The 13,620-nt window shown below is 47.8% G+C and overlaps 6 protein-coding genes across 6 annotated transcripts; 2 read left to right on the top strand and 4 right to left on the bottom strand.

Annotated features, from left to right (window-relative positions):
- Positions 1–341: 341 nt before the first annotated feature.
- N7516_010334 (putative spindle poison sensitivity protein Scp3) lies at positions 342–2,109 on the bottom strand (the record flags this gene model as incomplete). The annotated part of the gene is made up of 3 exons (XM_057223053.1): positions 342–1,670; positions 1,757–1,878; positions 1,971–2,109. 3 exons carry the CDS (start codon positions 2,107–2,109, stop codon positions 342–344), a joined length of 1,590 nt encoding a protein of 529 aa, XP_057070274.1.
- Positions 2,110–2,722: 613 nt separating this feature from the next.
- On the bottom strand, positions 2,723–3,697 carry N7516_010335 (uncharacterized protein; the record flags this gene model as incomplete). Its single annotated transcript, XM_057223054.1, has 3 exons — positions 2,723–3,144; positions 3,198–3,260; positions 3,652–3,697. The coding sequence occupies 3 exons, from the start codon at positions 3,695–3,697 to the stop codon at positions 2,723–2,725; spliced, it is 531 nt and encodes a 176-aa protein (XP_057070275.1).
- A 416-nt stretch (positions 3,698–4,113) lies between these two features.
- N7516_010336 (uncharacterized protein) lies at positions 4,114–6,717 on the bottom strand (the record flags this gene model as incomplete). Its single annotated transcript, XM_057223055.1, has 5 exons — positions 4,114–4,125; positions 4,182–5,531; positions 5,583–5,702; positions 5,756–6,494; positions 6,611–6,717. The coding sequence occupies 5 exons, from the start codon at positions 6,715–6,717 to the stop codon at positions 4,114–4,116; spliced, it is 2,328 nt and encodes a 775-aa protein (XP_057070276.1).
- Positions 6,718–7,638: 921 nt separating this feature from the next.
- N7516_010337 (uncharacterized protein) lies at positions 7,639–9,403 on the bottom strand (the record flags this gene model as incomplete). The annotated part of the gene is made up of 4 exons (XM_057223056.1): positions 7,639–7,836; positions 7,901–8,797; positions 8,871–9,055; positions 9,112–9,403. Coding segments are annotated over 4 exons (1,572 nt in total), but the record flags the coding sequence as incomplete, so codon positions are not given.
- Positions 9,404–9,811: 408 nt separating this feature from the next.
- On the top strand, positions 9,812–10,952 carry N7516_010338 (phytanoyl-CoA dioxygenase family protein; the record flags this gene model as incomplete). The annotated part of the gene is made up of 4 exons (XM_057223057.1): positions 9,812–10,101; positions 10,159–10,619; positions 10,669–10,751; positions 10,806–10,952. The coding sequence occupies 4 exons, from the start codon at positions 9,812–9,814 to the stop codon at positions 10,950–10,952; spliced, it is 981 nt and encodes a 326-aa protein (XP_057070278.1).
- Positions 10,953–11,459: 507 nt separating this feature from the next.
- Positions 11,460–13,319, top strand: N7516_010339 (Zn(II)2Cys6 transcription factor; the record flags this gene model as incomplete). Its single annotated transcript, XM_057223058.1, has 5 exons — positions 11,460–11,620; positions 11,669–12,053; positions 12,132–12,186; positions 12,252–13,086; positions 13,160–13,319. 5 exons carry the CDS (start codon positions 11,460–11,462, stop codon positions 13,317–13,319), a joined length of 1,596 nt encoding a protein of 531 aa, XP_057070279.1.
- Positions 13,320–13,620: the final 301 nt, after the last annotated feature.

The raw sequence follows: 13,620 nt of genomic DNA on the forward strand, positions 1-13,620 counted from the left end.
TATGACTGGTCTAGATACGACTCCAAGCGGAGGAATAAAACAAGGCAGATGATGCTGAGTGCCAGTCTATGAGAGAGAGGGAATGTGAAGCTTTTCCTTTGTGTCGCCTTTTGTTTTTTTTTTTTTTTTTTGCTGAACCAGACATATCTCACTTTGAAGAGAAGAAAAGGATGTATTGTCTTGGACCCTTCTTTTGTTTTTGTCTCTTGATGTATGCCCCAATTGAACTCCGATAACCGTATTCCTGTGTTTTTGGTGAATATGAACATGTCCCAACGTTGGACTTGGACTTGGACTTGATGTATTCGTGATAAAAAAAGTTGAAACAAAGAGAGGACAGATTAGGAGGAGCTTTCTTTGTTCTCACTCCACGAGACACTGTTCCGCTTATTGCCGACCTCTTCCTCCATGTCGAAGACCAGGTCACTCTGCTCTTCCTCCTCGATTTTGCTTGTGTTGACAGGAGAGGAGATGATTCGGTCAAGGCGGGCGCTAGGGCCGGCAGACGACTGACGAGCAGAGCCAGGGTGAAGGCCCATGCCGCCGAGCTGCTCAGAAATCATCGACATTGAGGATTGACGTCCAGGGCTCGAGATAAACGATGTCCCTTCGTGGGATGCCCGGCTACTGCCAATGGGTCCCAGGCTAGGACTGGTGATTGGGTTTAGTGATGATTCACGGAGAGGAGAACCGAGGTGGAAAGAGGAAGAGCCGTGAGATTCCTCTTCCTTGCGCTGGCGCTGCTTGGCAAACAATGCGCCAAATCGCGACGGGCTCGACGCCAGGGGAGAACCTGTCTTAGAGAAACTGGTGCTGGTCATGCCAAGGCCGGAGACGTCGCGGTGGCTGGAGCTTAGGTCGTTGTCGGTGCGGGAGAGACGGCGCAGCTTTTCCTGTGGGGTCAGAACATCGTCGTGCAGGTTGACTGGTAGGTAATCCTCTTCCATAGGGAAGTTCTCATCCCAGTCCTCAAGGGCCATCGGACGAGGAACACTAGCGGAAAGCATGCGTGGCTTGACGGGGCGTGACGAGTGCATGAACCGGGTGCCGACTGTATCTTCGGGAGCAGGAGGAGAAGATCCAATGTGCGAGGAAGGCTTGCGCAAGCTGGTAGCATAGCCGACGTCACGCAGGTTCCGGAATACATCTGCTTGTCCCAGTCTCTGGGGTGGCGGCGACTCCAATCCAAATTGCGAGGGCATGGAAGCAGCCACCGGACCATAACGGGCAGCATGAGAGATACCTTGGCTGTCGAATGAAGCCGGGAGACCCGCATCGAGAGCGCTCAAGTGGTTATTATTAGGCGACATGGGATATCGGACATCTTCTGCGGGAGATCCATACTTAGAGCCGGCATCGGAGGCCAGACCCGTATCGATTGTGGGGATTCCATCATAGGATGGCTGTTGCTGCCCATGCAGGGATCCATATTCCTCTTGCGGGGCCAGCTGCGGGGCATATCGAGGCTGCTCGTGACCGTTCATGCGCTGTTGGGAGAGCACCGAGTTGGTCAAGGCGGAGTCCTGATTGACATAGGTCTGCGGATTCACTCGGCCGCCCAGATTGAGGTGGCCGCTTCCCATTCCCATGTTTCCAGTCGGCCGGTTGACTCTTCGTCCATCTGGTAGGATATGCGCCAGTGCGCATTTTGCGCCGAACTTGCAGTTTCCCTAAAATCCATTGCCCCCGTTAACTTCCGAAGGCCTCGGAAAACGTGTACCGAAGGGAGAACTTCGAAACAATGTCAATCTCATACCTTTGCAAAATATTTGCAAGGAGCGTAATCAATTCCGGCATCGGTGGAGTGTAAAAAAGGACAAGCGGGGCCTGCCTGACAGGCACCCTGACGAAAGAATTTGCACGGAACATGTTTAGTGTCTGGATAGACGATGGCAAAAGATTAGCTCGTATTTCTGGGAGGTGTATAATAATGGGATATGAATACATAAATGGGGAAAATCAAGACTTACTCTTATTGCTTTGATTTGGCGGACTGCGGGCAACGTCAAGTGCCGATGGATTGCGAGAATGTCCATTTTGGGGATTCTGGGGATTCTGAGGATTCTGGGGTGCCCCAGATGCAACCGGAAGAGGTGCACGACCTCTCATCTCTGAATGACTGGTTCTATGAGATGACGGAGGACGAGTAGACACCTGCATGGAGAAGTGGGAGGGGTTGGAGATTGGAGAGGGGAAAGAGAGATAGGCTCTCGGGGCGGTGGGGAAGCGAGAGAGAGAGAGAGAGAGAGAGATATTGCGATGATTCACCAACAGAGAGAACAACAAAGGTGTAGAGTAGAAGAGTAGAAGAGTATAAATGTAATTATAAAAAATAAATATAACATAACATATAACCACCCACACTATCTTATACAATCTCACCACTGACATGATAATGTCCCCCCATATTACGGTTCGCCTCCTCTCTCGTTGCCTCCATTCCATACTCGAACTGCTCGTGCATACCAGCGAATCAGATGTTCATCGGAAATAGAATACACAGCCTTAAAAGCCTGGAGAATCCCCTCTGTATCTCTCGTACTCCGTAGATGTCAAATGATGTGACGAGTGGGGACGAGGTTGAAAGATCACCACTCCACAAGATCTTCTTATTGGAGCGTTCCTTCAAGCCCCAAAGATTCCTGATAAACATTGGTCAGAATTCCAGAGCAATTGATGACTGGAGACCCTTCGGGCTATGTCAACTCGTCACTCGTCATTCTCAGAAACTCACCCACAACTCCGCCGCAGTCATGTCATCCGGAAGTACCTCGGAGCATTGTCCCCAGAGATCGCGACAGATCCGACGGCGCACGTTGGCATGTCGTTGCCAGTATTTCCATTCTTTTTCAAGTTTTTCTCTTTCTTCTGGTGATATCTGAACAGGGTCACCCTCGTGACGACTTGCCAGGCGAGACTGGATCGTCGATTTCTCGCTCTCAAGACGGCTGATATCCTGCCGGAGATCAGATATCCGGGGCTTTGCATGCAGGGCGGCTAACTCTGCTCGGACCTTCTTTTCGTTTGCCTTCAGAGTTGAAATCTCACTCTCGAGGTTTTCAATGTCAAGCTTAAGAGCCGCGGCTACCTCCGGGGTTGTGATATCCGAGGGATCTTGTAGAGCATGGTAGACCATCTGTTTGCCTATACGTTATTTGATTTAGTATGTCTCTATCTTTCAAGTATACCCAACTTACCAGAAACTCTCCCTTCGATCTCTTTCTTCTCATGCAAACCCCGGAGAAGCTTGGCGGCTTGCGCTAGTCACCCATATATTAGGAAAGCATAGACAAGGCTCACAGGATCAGTCTTACTTTTGGTCACTTTGTTGTGAAGATTGGCAGAAACATCAATGGCCTAAACAATGCTTGCTTAGCGGTTTGTTTCTTGTGCTGTCCTGATGAGGGATCGAACTGAATATGGACGACTGTGCCAGGCAATGTCAGCCACCACCTCCGAGTAAACAGTTCTCATCAGAGCCAACATACTTTTGCTGACCTGCAATCTCGTCGAGTAAGTCATTAACCATATGTCAAGATCCAGATTCTGCCTGGATACTCACGAAGGTATTCCCGGATCATTGAAGCATCTTTGCGAGGGCCACGGTTAGCAGGTCAGGGTCGATGATTATGATCCAGAGAATAATCTAACCATCATCTCCAGCAGAAACGTCACTCTTGGGCTTACGCGGAGCCATGGTGTTAAAGATTGGGAAGATGTTGCACTGAGTTGCACTGAGTTGCACTGAGTTGGTCCAAGTAGATGAAGTTCACACTCGTGGACCTCACGTGCAAAGTGACGCTACAATATAGGAAGAATAGGAAGAGTTTGGAGGTTTCAAGAATGAAAATCAATAAATTCACACAACTACTCCTGATATCTAATTCATGCTCAAACTTACAACCCGAATAACAATATGTCCAGGGAAAAAACAAAAATGAAATGGGTGCAAATGCAGTTATATGGAAACAAGGAGACCCCATTGAGACCATTCGCCTCCCGGACGGCGAAAAACTTTTTGAAACCCCGAGATTAGAGAAAGTAGAGAAGAGTGCAAGTTGAACGGAGACAGCCAAACATGCTAGGATAAAAAGGGAACAAAGCCCCGGGGTATCACATCACAATCTGCAAAAGTCAGCTTTGGTTCGAGTTTCAATGGCCAAAAAGTAGGGTTTACATACGCAATCACTATCTTTATTCGCGCTAGGAACGCCCATCTCTTCAAAGGTCTTGGGTCCCTTACTTGGCGGCTTGGCGGGTTTCTGCTGGGGCGCGGATGAAGTCGATGACGCCACGGAAGGCGCAACTGAGGGTGCCGGCTGAGGCGTGGAGGCACCCGAACCGTGAGACTGTTGCCGAGACTCCATACGCGGAGGAAACGAGGGCGAACCAGGCGGACGAGGAGATGTCACACTGGGTGAGGACACTCCGGAGTGGCTAGAAACAGGAGGGTGACCAGAAACAGGAGGTCTCATAGGCTTGCGATCCGGAACCGAGTCAAGTCGAGGTGGTGGGCGTCGACCACCTGGAGGAGGCATTGGTGCAGAATAGCCGATATCGAGACGAGGAGCCCCGCCAGGACCAATCATGTTACCAGCCTGCGGGCTTGTAGGCCCAGCAGGAGCGCTGAGAGGGGTTCCAGGGCCGCCAGGCTGGCGGTAGTTCATGGGTGCGCCAGGTCCGACAGGTCCACCAGGCCCATAGGACGGAGTGCGAGATTTGGGCCCCTGGCCCGGGGGAGGTGGGCCACTATATCCCGAGGGTGCATTGGATCGAAGGTTGGGGTTGACGCCGAAAGCAGAGCTCGGGCGAGTGTCTGACAGCTGATAACCTTGTTGAGGCCGGGGACGAGTAGAGTGAGGACGATCCGGGTAAGGAGCCCCAGATGGTGGGCCGTCAGACAAGCTCATTCTTGAGGGATCTGGCATTTGGATATTCTCTGGGGTTGATTCCAGGGAATTACCTCGCTGATGAGCGGTGTATCGCGTCGACTTGATGCGTGAGATCGCGATCTTCTCATGGTCCTTTCTGGACAGAGTCTTTGATCGCGAGATACTTTCAATCCGACCAGATGCATCCTTGTTGCCGCTGGCAGCGGCCTTGGCGTACCAAGAGCGGGCTTCTTTGATATCCACCGGCACATAGATACCGACCTCATAGAAGTAACCCAGAGCGAATTCAGCTGTCGGAAGACCACTCTGGGCCGCGCGCTGGGCATATGTAAATGCCAGCTCGTCGTTCTTCTCAAATATTCCCTCATGTCCACACAGGAACCATTTGCTGATCGCCATCTCGGCTTCGGGCTCGCCCTGGCGGGCAGCCAGTGCATTATAGTGCAGAGACAGCGCGGGGTTGAAATCACAACTCAGTTGACAGAGTTCATATGCCGCACCCATCTTAACCTGAGCCTTGGCGAACCCGTGGTATGCCGCCTTTTCGATATTGACACGTGCTAGGTTCAGATCAAGGGGTAGGAAGCTTTCCGGGACGCTCACTTGAGGGAGTTCTCGAGCCAAGAGCATGCCGTATACCTTTTCTCCATTAGAATAAATTTTCCAAGGTAAATTTCACATAGAACTCACGTATGCACCTTGAGGTGCGTTCTGGTCGCATGACTGCGCTGCGAGGCGGATGTATTCCAACCCAGTGTTGAAATCCTGCAGTTGTCCATGCTGACCCAAAAGAATCATCATTCCCAGGCGCTGCAAGTATGTTAGTGTCTCCACTGTCCTGCATGATCTATCTGATAACCCACATAGTACGAGGCAGAATCGGCTCGCCCAACACCCCGCTTGTAATGTTTGATCGCCTTCTCTGGCTCCCCCGAGCTCTCAAACTGCATTCCGATCCGGTATTCGGCACGCGCGTATCCCTTCTCAGCGGCTCGGGAGTATGATCGGAATGCCTCCTTGCGATCGACAGGGCAGCCAAATTTGCCAAACTCGAGCCACATGCCCTTGATGAATTCCGCTTTGGGGTGGCGCTGCTCGGCAAGAAAGCCGACGATGTTCATCGCGTCGACTCGTAGCTGTCGCTCCACCTGCGGGGTCTGCGGGCGTGGTGGCTGGGTCAGACAGAGGCGGACATCGTTCTGCGCGGCGACCTCGACAAAGGCGAGGGCATCCAAGGCCCATGCGAGTTGCATCTCCGGGTCTGTAGTCGATAGCACGGCCATTCGCGCACGCTCTAGGTTCGCTTCTCTCTGTTCATCGGTGGGTGGGACATTAGGTGGTGGGTTCCGCAAGACCGGGAATGGTGAAAAGTTGGGGTGATCCATGCTGTCATAGGTCGCGGATTGCGCGTAGGAACTGGGATCGTGAACTTGAGTGTGTTGAGGTTGACCTTGCACGGCGGAGGAGGTGCGCTCGGGATAAGTGTGGGCGCGTTGGTATTGCGGTTGTTGCGGTTGTTGTTGTTGCCCGCGGCGGGGGTCAGCGCGGTATTCCATCTCAGCGATATTGTCCTGCATATTCTCGGGTACTTCTGGCATCACTCTAGGATGAATTAGTACTCGTATTTTCGGCATTTGCAGATTTTGCAGAGATCGCAAAAATCGCAGAGACCGCAGGGATCTCAAATCGCAGAATAGATGTGAATCCGAAATCCATACCTCTGAGGAGACGGGGATATGACCTCTGGCATGTAGAAGTCATCTTGCCCCCCTGGATACCATGTTGCACCTAAGCGTTGCTGACCACCCTGTGGTGGTCTGTTCATTGTAATTTCGGTTAGGAAATTGTTCAATCTTCCCCTGTGATAGTTCAAGTCGAATGTCAAGAAAGAGGGGGAAATTGAAAAGAGGAGTTCAAAGTGGTTTAAGGGAAAAAAAAGTAGCCCCCCCCCCCACCCCCCGCCAGGTCAAACGGCCAAACGGGATTGAATAAGAGTTATTAATGGTGTGTTAATAGTATCTAACTAGGCACTCTTATATTTTTAATAGTAATAGTAATAGAATTGTACCTGTAAGCTAGTTATATATATATATATATATATATATATCTTATATCTTATATAACTATTATGTATACAACATACATGTAATTCTTCAGCCTCATGAGGTACCTGACTTGTATCCGTGGAGGCAGGAGATTCCCTCTGGTGGGGCTTTGTATATCTCCTGCCGCTTTAAGACTCACTCCGGTCCTGGCAGCTTAGTAAATTTCAGTTCGGATCGTACGGAATGACTAATCGTATACTCGTATTTATAACCAATAATTAGTTACATAAAAAAGAAATTGGTATCGTAATATTGTAAACAATGCAGTGATTACGATATATTTTTAGGGTGTAAGTAATTTACTGAACTCAGTTCATGTTCTATCGATACGAATACATACCCAATGGGGCATAGTTAGAGCCCCCATAGGTTTATTTGGGGGCTGTGGAGCAGAATGACTTGGAGAAACCGGCTAGTATACGGGGTTCTCAGCAGCTTACTAGGGTGTCAGTGTTACCTAGGTAGTGTTTAAATAGAGTAGATTGGGATATTGAGGTAGCTTCATAACCTTGGAATGTTTAATATGTCTATATAATCGGACTATCATATATGCATAACCAAAATTCACACCATATGGTGTGGTTATTTGCACAATGTACGCAAGCCTAACATAACTATCACTCCACACTCAGATCTCACATTAGAAGTGAGTTCGACGCCTCATTCTTAGTAATTACCGCACTCTTCTCACAGGGTTTTGGGCCATGATCGAGTGCTGCTTCCAACCCTTCAAGCGTTATTGGGTCTGCACGATCCAATTTGGGATCCTCGAAAAGAGTTGCAAGCTCAACTTCGGTTTTTCCTTTCGTTTCTGGAAACGTGAAAAATATAATACAAGTCTATGTAGAGAGTATCAATGTCACGAGGTATGGAAATGGAAAGGGTAGGAGAAATTGCACTTACCCCGAGGATAAGCATTCCCAGGTAGAAAATATAGTAGTAAAATCCAATTCTATCCAGTGCAATAGGGTTCACATATTGATTGATAGTCAGCGCTGCCTGTGAGACGGCCACTTGAACACTCAACCCCTTGGCCCGAATTGCAAACGGCAGAAGCTCCGTCGGATAGCAATAAAGAAGTGGATTGCTGGCCAAATTGAAGGCCGCATCGTAGAGGAACAGAAATATCACAACGGCATATGAGGCTCCCTTGTATCCATGCTGAGCATACATGGCCGATGATATAGTCAATGGGACGTTGGCGAGGATCATCCCGATGAATGAAATCATCCAGAGAGTTCGTCTACCGATTCGGTCCGCCAGTAAAGCTCCTGATAGGGAGAAGAGCAGGTTCCAGACCTGCAAGCCACCGTTGATGCTGGTTTGCTGAGGTGTAGAGGTGATACCAATGCTGGTCAAGATGGGGCTGAAGTAGTATGCGATTACACCCTGGCCATTCCAGAGGGTCAAGAGGGCAATAGTAGCCACCAGGGCAATTCGTTTCCTGTTTGCTGGTGACCGGTAGAGAACGCTCCAGCTACTTTGACCACTCTTTTGGGCGGTTGCTTCAGCCTCCAACAAAATACGAATCTCTTCCATCTCATGGATCACAAGAGCCGAGTGCAAGTTGCCGTTGCTGTGATATTTTGCAAGCAGTTGTTGGGCTTCTTCTACACGCTGGTTTGAACAAAGCCATCGCGGACTTTCGGGTAGACCACAAAGAACAGACATCATGACAAACAGTGCGGGAACTCCTTGGATAAGCGACGGTATACGCCATGACCAGCTGGTAGACATGTATCCCGTGCCGAACGTCGTCCATGCCGCAATGATGGAGCCTACGTACCAAAGTACATTGAACTAAGAAAAAGAAAATTAGCTCAGCAGAGAGCATGGTGAAGAGTTCGAATATATTAGTAAGGGGTTCCCTTACCAAAGAAGAGATTGTGCCACGCATTGCCGGATAAGCCAGTTCGAAGAGCAGCGAGGGGCCAGCAACACATGTGAAGCTAATCCCAAAGCCAATCAAAAAGCGACCACCAATAAACATACCAACATTTTGTGCAGCTGTCTGGATTATAGTTCCCACAAACGTCAGGGTTGATCCGACAAACATGCCTACTCGGCGTCCGAAGTAGTCCGCCGTGGGTGAGGCAACCAGAGCACCAACAAACCCCCAACGAAGACAATAGATGTTATGAGTCCAACTCTAGACGAATCGGGGTATCCCATATCTGGTGAGAGAGTGGTATAGTCAGCTTCGGTCTCGAAAATTGCACAAATGAGCGATGGACCTTTAACCCAGGGCTTCATGGACTGGAAACTTCCGACCACGCTTTCATCATAACCAGTGGTCATCTGTGATATAAGGATAGTCGCCTGCCATGCTAGTAGCTTGCAAAGACCAAGATCTTTCCACCATTTGGCGAAGCGTTGAGTTTGGAATTCCTGAACGGGGGTAGTCATAGTGGAGGTTGATCTCCAAGGTTAACACAGAGCAGGATGGCATTGATCTGGGAAGAACCAAGGGAATCTATCAAACTTATATCCTGTCATGATCAATGGATATATCTAAGAGTACAATTTGTATGATCAAAGAACTTATCGATGTCCTTCGAAATTATCAAGAACAATAATCCTTATTATAACTCGCGCGAAACTCGCGCGAGTTTTGGCTTATCTACGCGGTAGTTTCCGTCAACTGGTCCGAGGGACATCCCCGGATTATCACACTTGGGCTTTTTTTTTAAAATATAGAAGAGGTAAAGAACATAAAGTACGTTTCTTAAGATACTTTGTCCAAATCATTTCTATTATCGTCACTCGGTTTTGTATTTTTGTACTCAATTTTGCACCCAACTTTACCCCTATAACATGCCTCATCGAACGGCTAATCAACTCACCGTGGATGATTCCAAAGTTCACGGAGACTGGCGAGATGAATTGTTCCAAAATGGATACGTTGTGGTCAAAAACACCATCTCGCCAGAGAGATGTGAATACTACATCGACAAGATGTTTCAGTGGTTGGAAAGTTTCCCTTTAGGGTTTGATAGGAACAATCGCTCGACTTGGACTGAACAACATTTACCAACACACATCAAGGGGGGAATGTATCATGGATATCGTATCCAACATGAGAAGTTTATATGGGAGGCCCGAACGTAAGTCTCCAATTTCCATATCTTAACAATACACATCTGAGAATCTGATCTTATCAGGGAGGACAGAGTAATCGAAGCCTTCACAAAACTGTGGGGAACTGACCAGCTTCTGGTCTCTTTTGATGGAATGAACTTCACGCTTCCATCTGGTACTACTCTGCCACAAACACAGCCTTGGCCACATATTGACCAAAGCCCACTGCGAGAGGGCATGCAGTGCGTCCAGGGTATTCTCAATTTTGCCCCAAACGGTCCTCAGGATGGTGGTCTTCTCGTCATGAAGGGATCTACAAAGCTTATGCCCGAGTTCTTTAAGACCCACTCCGGTACAATTGGCCGAGAAACATGGGGACCTAGCGATTGGTTTGGCTTTGACGAGGGTGAGGTGAAGTGGTTCGAGAAAAGAGGCTGTGAGATTCATAAGGTCACTGCTGAAGCCGGGGATCTGATTCTCTGGGACTCTCGCACTATGCATTTCAATTGTGTTCCATCCACTCAAAACGTACGCGCCGTTGTTTGTGAGTACTCCTCCCCTTTCCAATTGGGGTCACTTTCTAACTGTCATAGATGCATGCTATACACCAGCTTCCTTTGCGACAGCTGATATCTTGCAGCAAAAGGGCGAACTGTTCGACCAGCGAATTGGAACGGTAGGTATCCTGTCTCTTCTGTATAAACGAGCGGTTCATTGACTTCTTGAATAGACTCATTGGCCCCATGACAATCTATTCACGGAAACTAGTGACGAACACCGTCCAGAAGAGAAAGAAGGGGATCTGACAAAGCGTCTTAATGAGGAGCCGATTGAGACGGACCTGGTGTTAAAGTTGGCAGGGAAAATTCCCTACTAAATGCTGGATTTTAGATCATCTGCTTGCAGCTTATATCTTCTACCGCCACAGCTTTAGATAGTTTCCCTCTTCCTATCTCAATCAATTACTTCCGACGTAACATTCCAACATTCCAATGCTGACCTCTCATGTCACTAGTTTCATCCATATGTGAGAGCGTATATTTTGCATCCTTTTCAGGGCATGACTTCTAATTTTTTTTGAAAAAGAATAACGGAGAACTTTTAACTAAAGGGATATTATATACATTTCAGTCGTAGCCAACGATTCTATCACGCTAAAATACCTCTCTCGTGACCTCGGCAGCCCTACAGCCTCGATAAGATAAGCCAGATAAACTCGATAATCTCGATAAGGAGTAATCGTATTAGCCAATCACCGAAAGCCCCAAGTTTATCAAGGCCAATCATCTCAACCCCTTGGAAGGATGTCCCCCAAAGTCATAGATAAATACCTCCAGCATTGCATTTATGCCTTGAGGTTTGTTTGATTTTCCCTATATTCTCAATGACAGCCAGAAAGAGTCAACGGGCACCCACTGCTTGCTCTAGCTGTGCTAAACGTCGGGTGAGATGCGACAAGCAGATCCCATGTGGAACTTGTCTCGCAAGAGGCCTTGAAACCACATGTGCAAGAGAAGTTGTCAAAGTCAAAGGCCAAGTTACCAGGTGTGTCAAGCAATATGGTATATAAATGTTAAACCAGTTCTAAGATAGAGACAGTGCAAATCAGAAAGAGCGAGTTCTATCATATCTTGAACTCCAACAAGAAAACGATCGACTAAAGGCCGAGCTATTCAAACCCAGCCTACTTCGACAGCGGAAAACAACTTCTTCTACATACCCTAGATGGGAAAACATCATTGAAATGCTCGAAACCCAGACGAATTTGCAACATGGCAAAAGCGCTTATCATCAGAAGGTGTGGAATCGAACAGACATCCGGATGCCAAGCAAAGCCTGCAGTGATGTTCTATTGCATCATGGCTTTACGTGGACCTCATGGATCCATTTCGCTGTTCATCTGCAAACATTCGAGCTAGAGCACGAGTCTGCTTGGATGAGCGGGATGTTCCTCGATGGCGATACTCTCTGGCTTGCTGTATATTTTGCCTTTATAGCAGTGAGAAAATATTTCCTCTTTTTTTTTCCTATGACCAACGAATCTGATCAATCATAGATGAGTCTTATGTTTATGGACGAGGATGAAGCTAGAAAAGCGGGACTACCTCTAGGTTTCACCCCCCCCCAACACATTTCCCCAGTCAAGCCAATACTTCTCAATTCTAATGCATCATAGAAAATACACCTGAGCTTGTTCAAAACTGGTATAACACAGCGCTCTTCTTCCTCAACGAGGCTGACTTCATGCGGAATCCTGATTTCAGGATAGTGCAGGCCATTGCCATACTGATCGGGCTGGCCAAAAATGTTGGGGACTTTAATCTTCAGCCAGTTCTTCAAGTAACAGGAATAAGGATAGGGCAGATCTTGGGAATGGATCAGGAGCCTCCCATGGTATCCAACGACCCTGTTATGCAAGAGATCAGTCGACGAGTTTGGTGGACCTTGATCATCTGTGAATGGCTGTCCATACCAGCGCATCCGCCCTGCATCCACGAAGCGGACTTCAATGTTAGACTACCACTGGTCCTATCAGATGAAGAGTTAGCGACAGAATTAATTGACGAGCCGAATACAGCCATCAAAACGCCACGTCCAGTGGATTATCACAATGCTATGATCTTCTTAGCACAATCGAACTATCGCTTTCGAATCCAAATGTCGGCCATTGAAAATCTAGGTGGAGATAATCTTCTTGAAGACCTTGTTCTGACAACGGATGAAGCCCTGGCCAATATTATCTCACAGTTGCCATCTCATCTTCTCGAGATCACTGGAGGACCAGGCCAAGACAGGGAACAATATCCACCTTGGGTATTGTGGCAACAAACTACCTTGTCTCTCTCATTTCTGTTCTGTCGAATGAAGGTTAACCGAGTCCTACAACATCGATGGGCCTCCTCTTCAGATGTCCTTCTTGTAAGATCCAAGGCAATATGTTTAGACTCGGCCAACACAATTGTGTCCATGGTCAAGCAACACAAGGTTGTGTTGGCACGCCATCGTCCATGGTGAGTCTCATTCCTTCTTCTGCTTTCATAATAAGACCCGTTCAACTAAATATTCCACTTCGTCTTTCCTTAGGGCAACAACCTCTGCCTTATTTTCTGCTGCCTTGACCCTTGCAGCAGAGGCAAAGCGTCTTGGCTCAAATGCAGCAGAGGAATATATTGACAGAATTCAAACTTGTTCCTCATTTTTGAGTATATCAAAGATCACAGCGCTCTTGCGATGCGAGTGCTAGGTGAATTGAGGGTATTCTGTGCTGAAATATGCTGTCATAATTCTGAGGCAACTAATAAGGAGTGACTAGAGTTTTGATCAATTTCATGGCATTGCATTGTAAGAATCGACGATATACAACATAGTTATTTAGATTGATCCAATTCATTTATTGTAATGTAAATGCCTCGGTATTGACCGTATTGTAAAATGTAGGGGTTCGATCAACCTGTTCAACTTCTCTGTATTTACAAAAATTATAGACCCTAACGTACGAGTTTTGCAGATGGCCACTTACCGAATAAGTTAACTTTAAATTACTT

Source organism: Penicillium verrucosum, assembly GCF_028828655.1.
Source record: "Penicillium verrucosum strain IBT 35672 chromosome Unknown utg000004l_segment0_segment0, whole genome shotgun sequence".
Classification (NCBI taxonomy): Eukaryota; Fungi; Ascomycota; class Eurotiomycetes; order Eurotiales; family Aspergillaceae; genus Penicillium; species Penicillium verrucosum.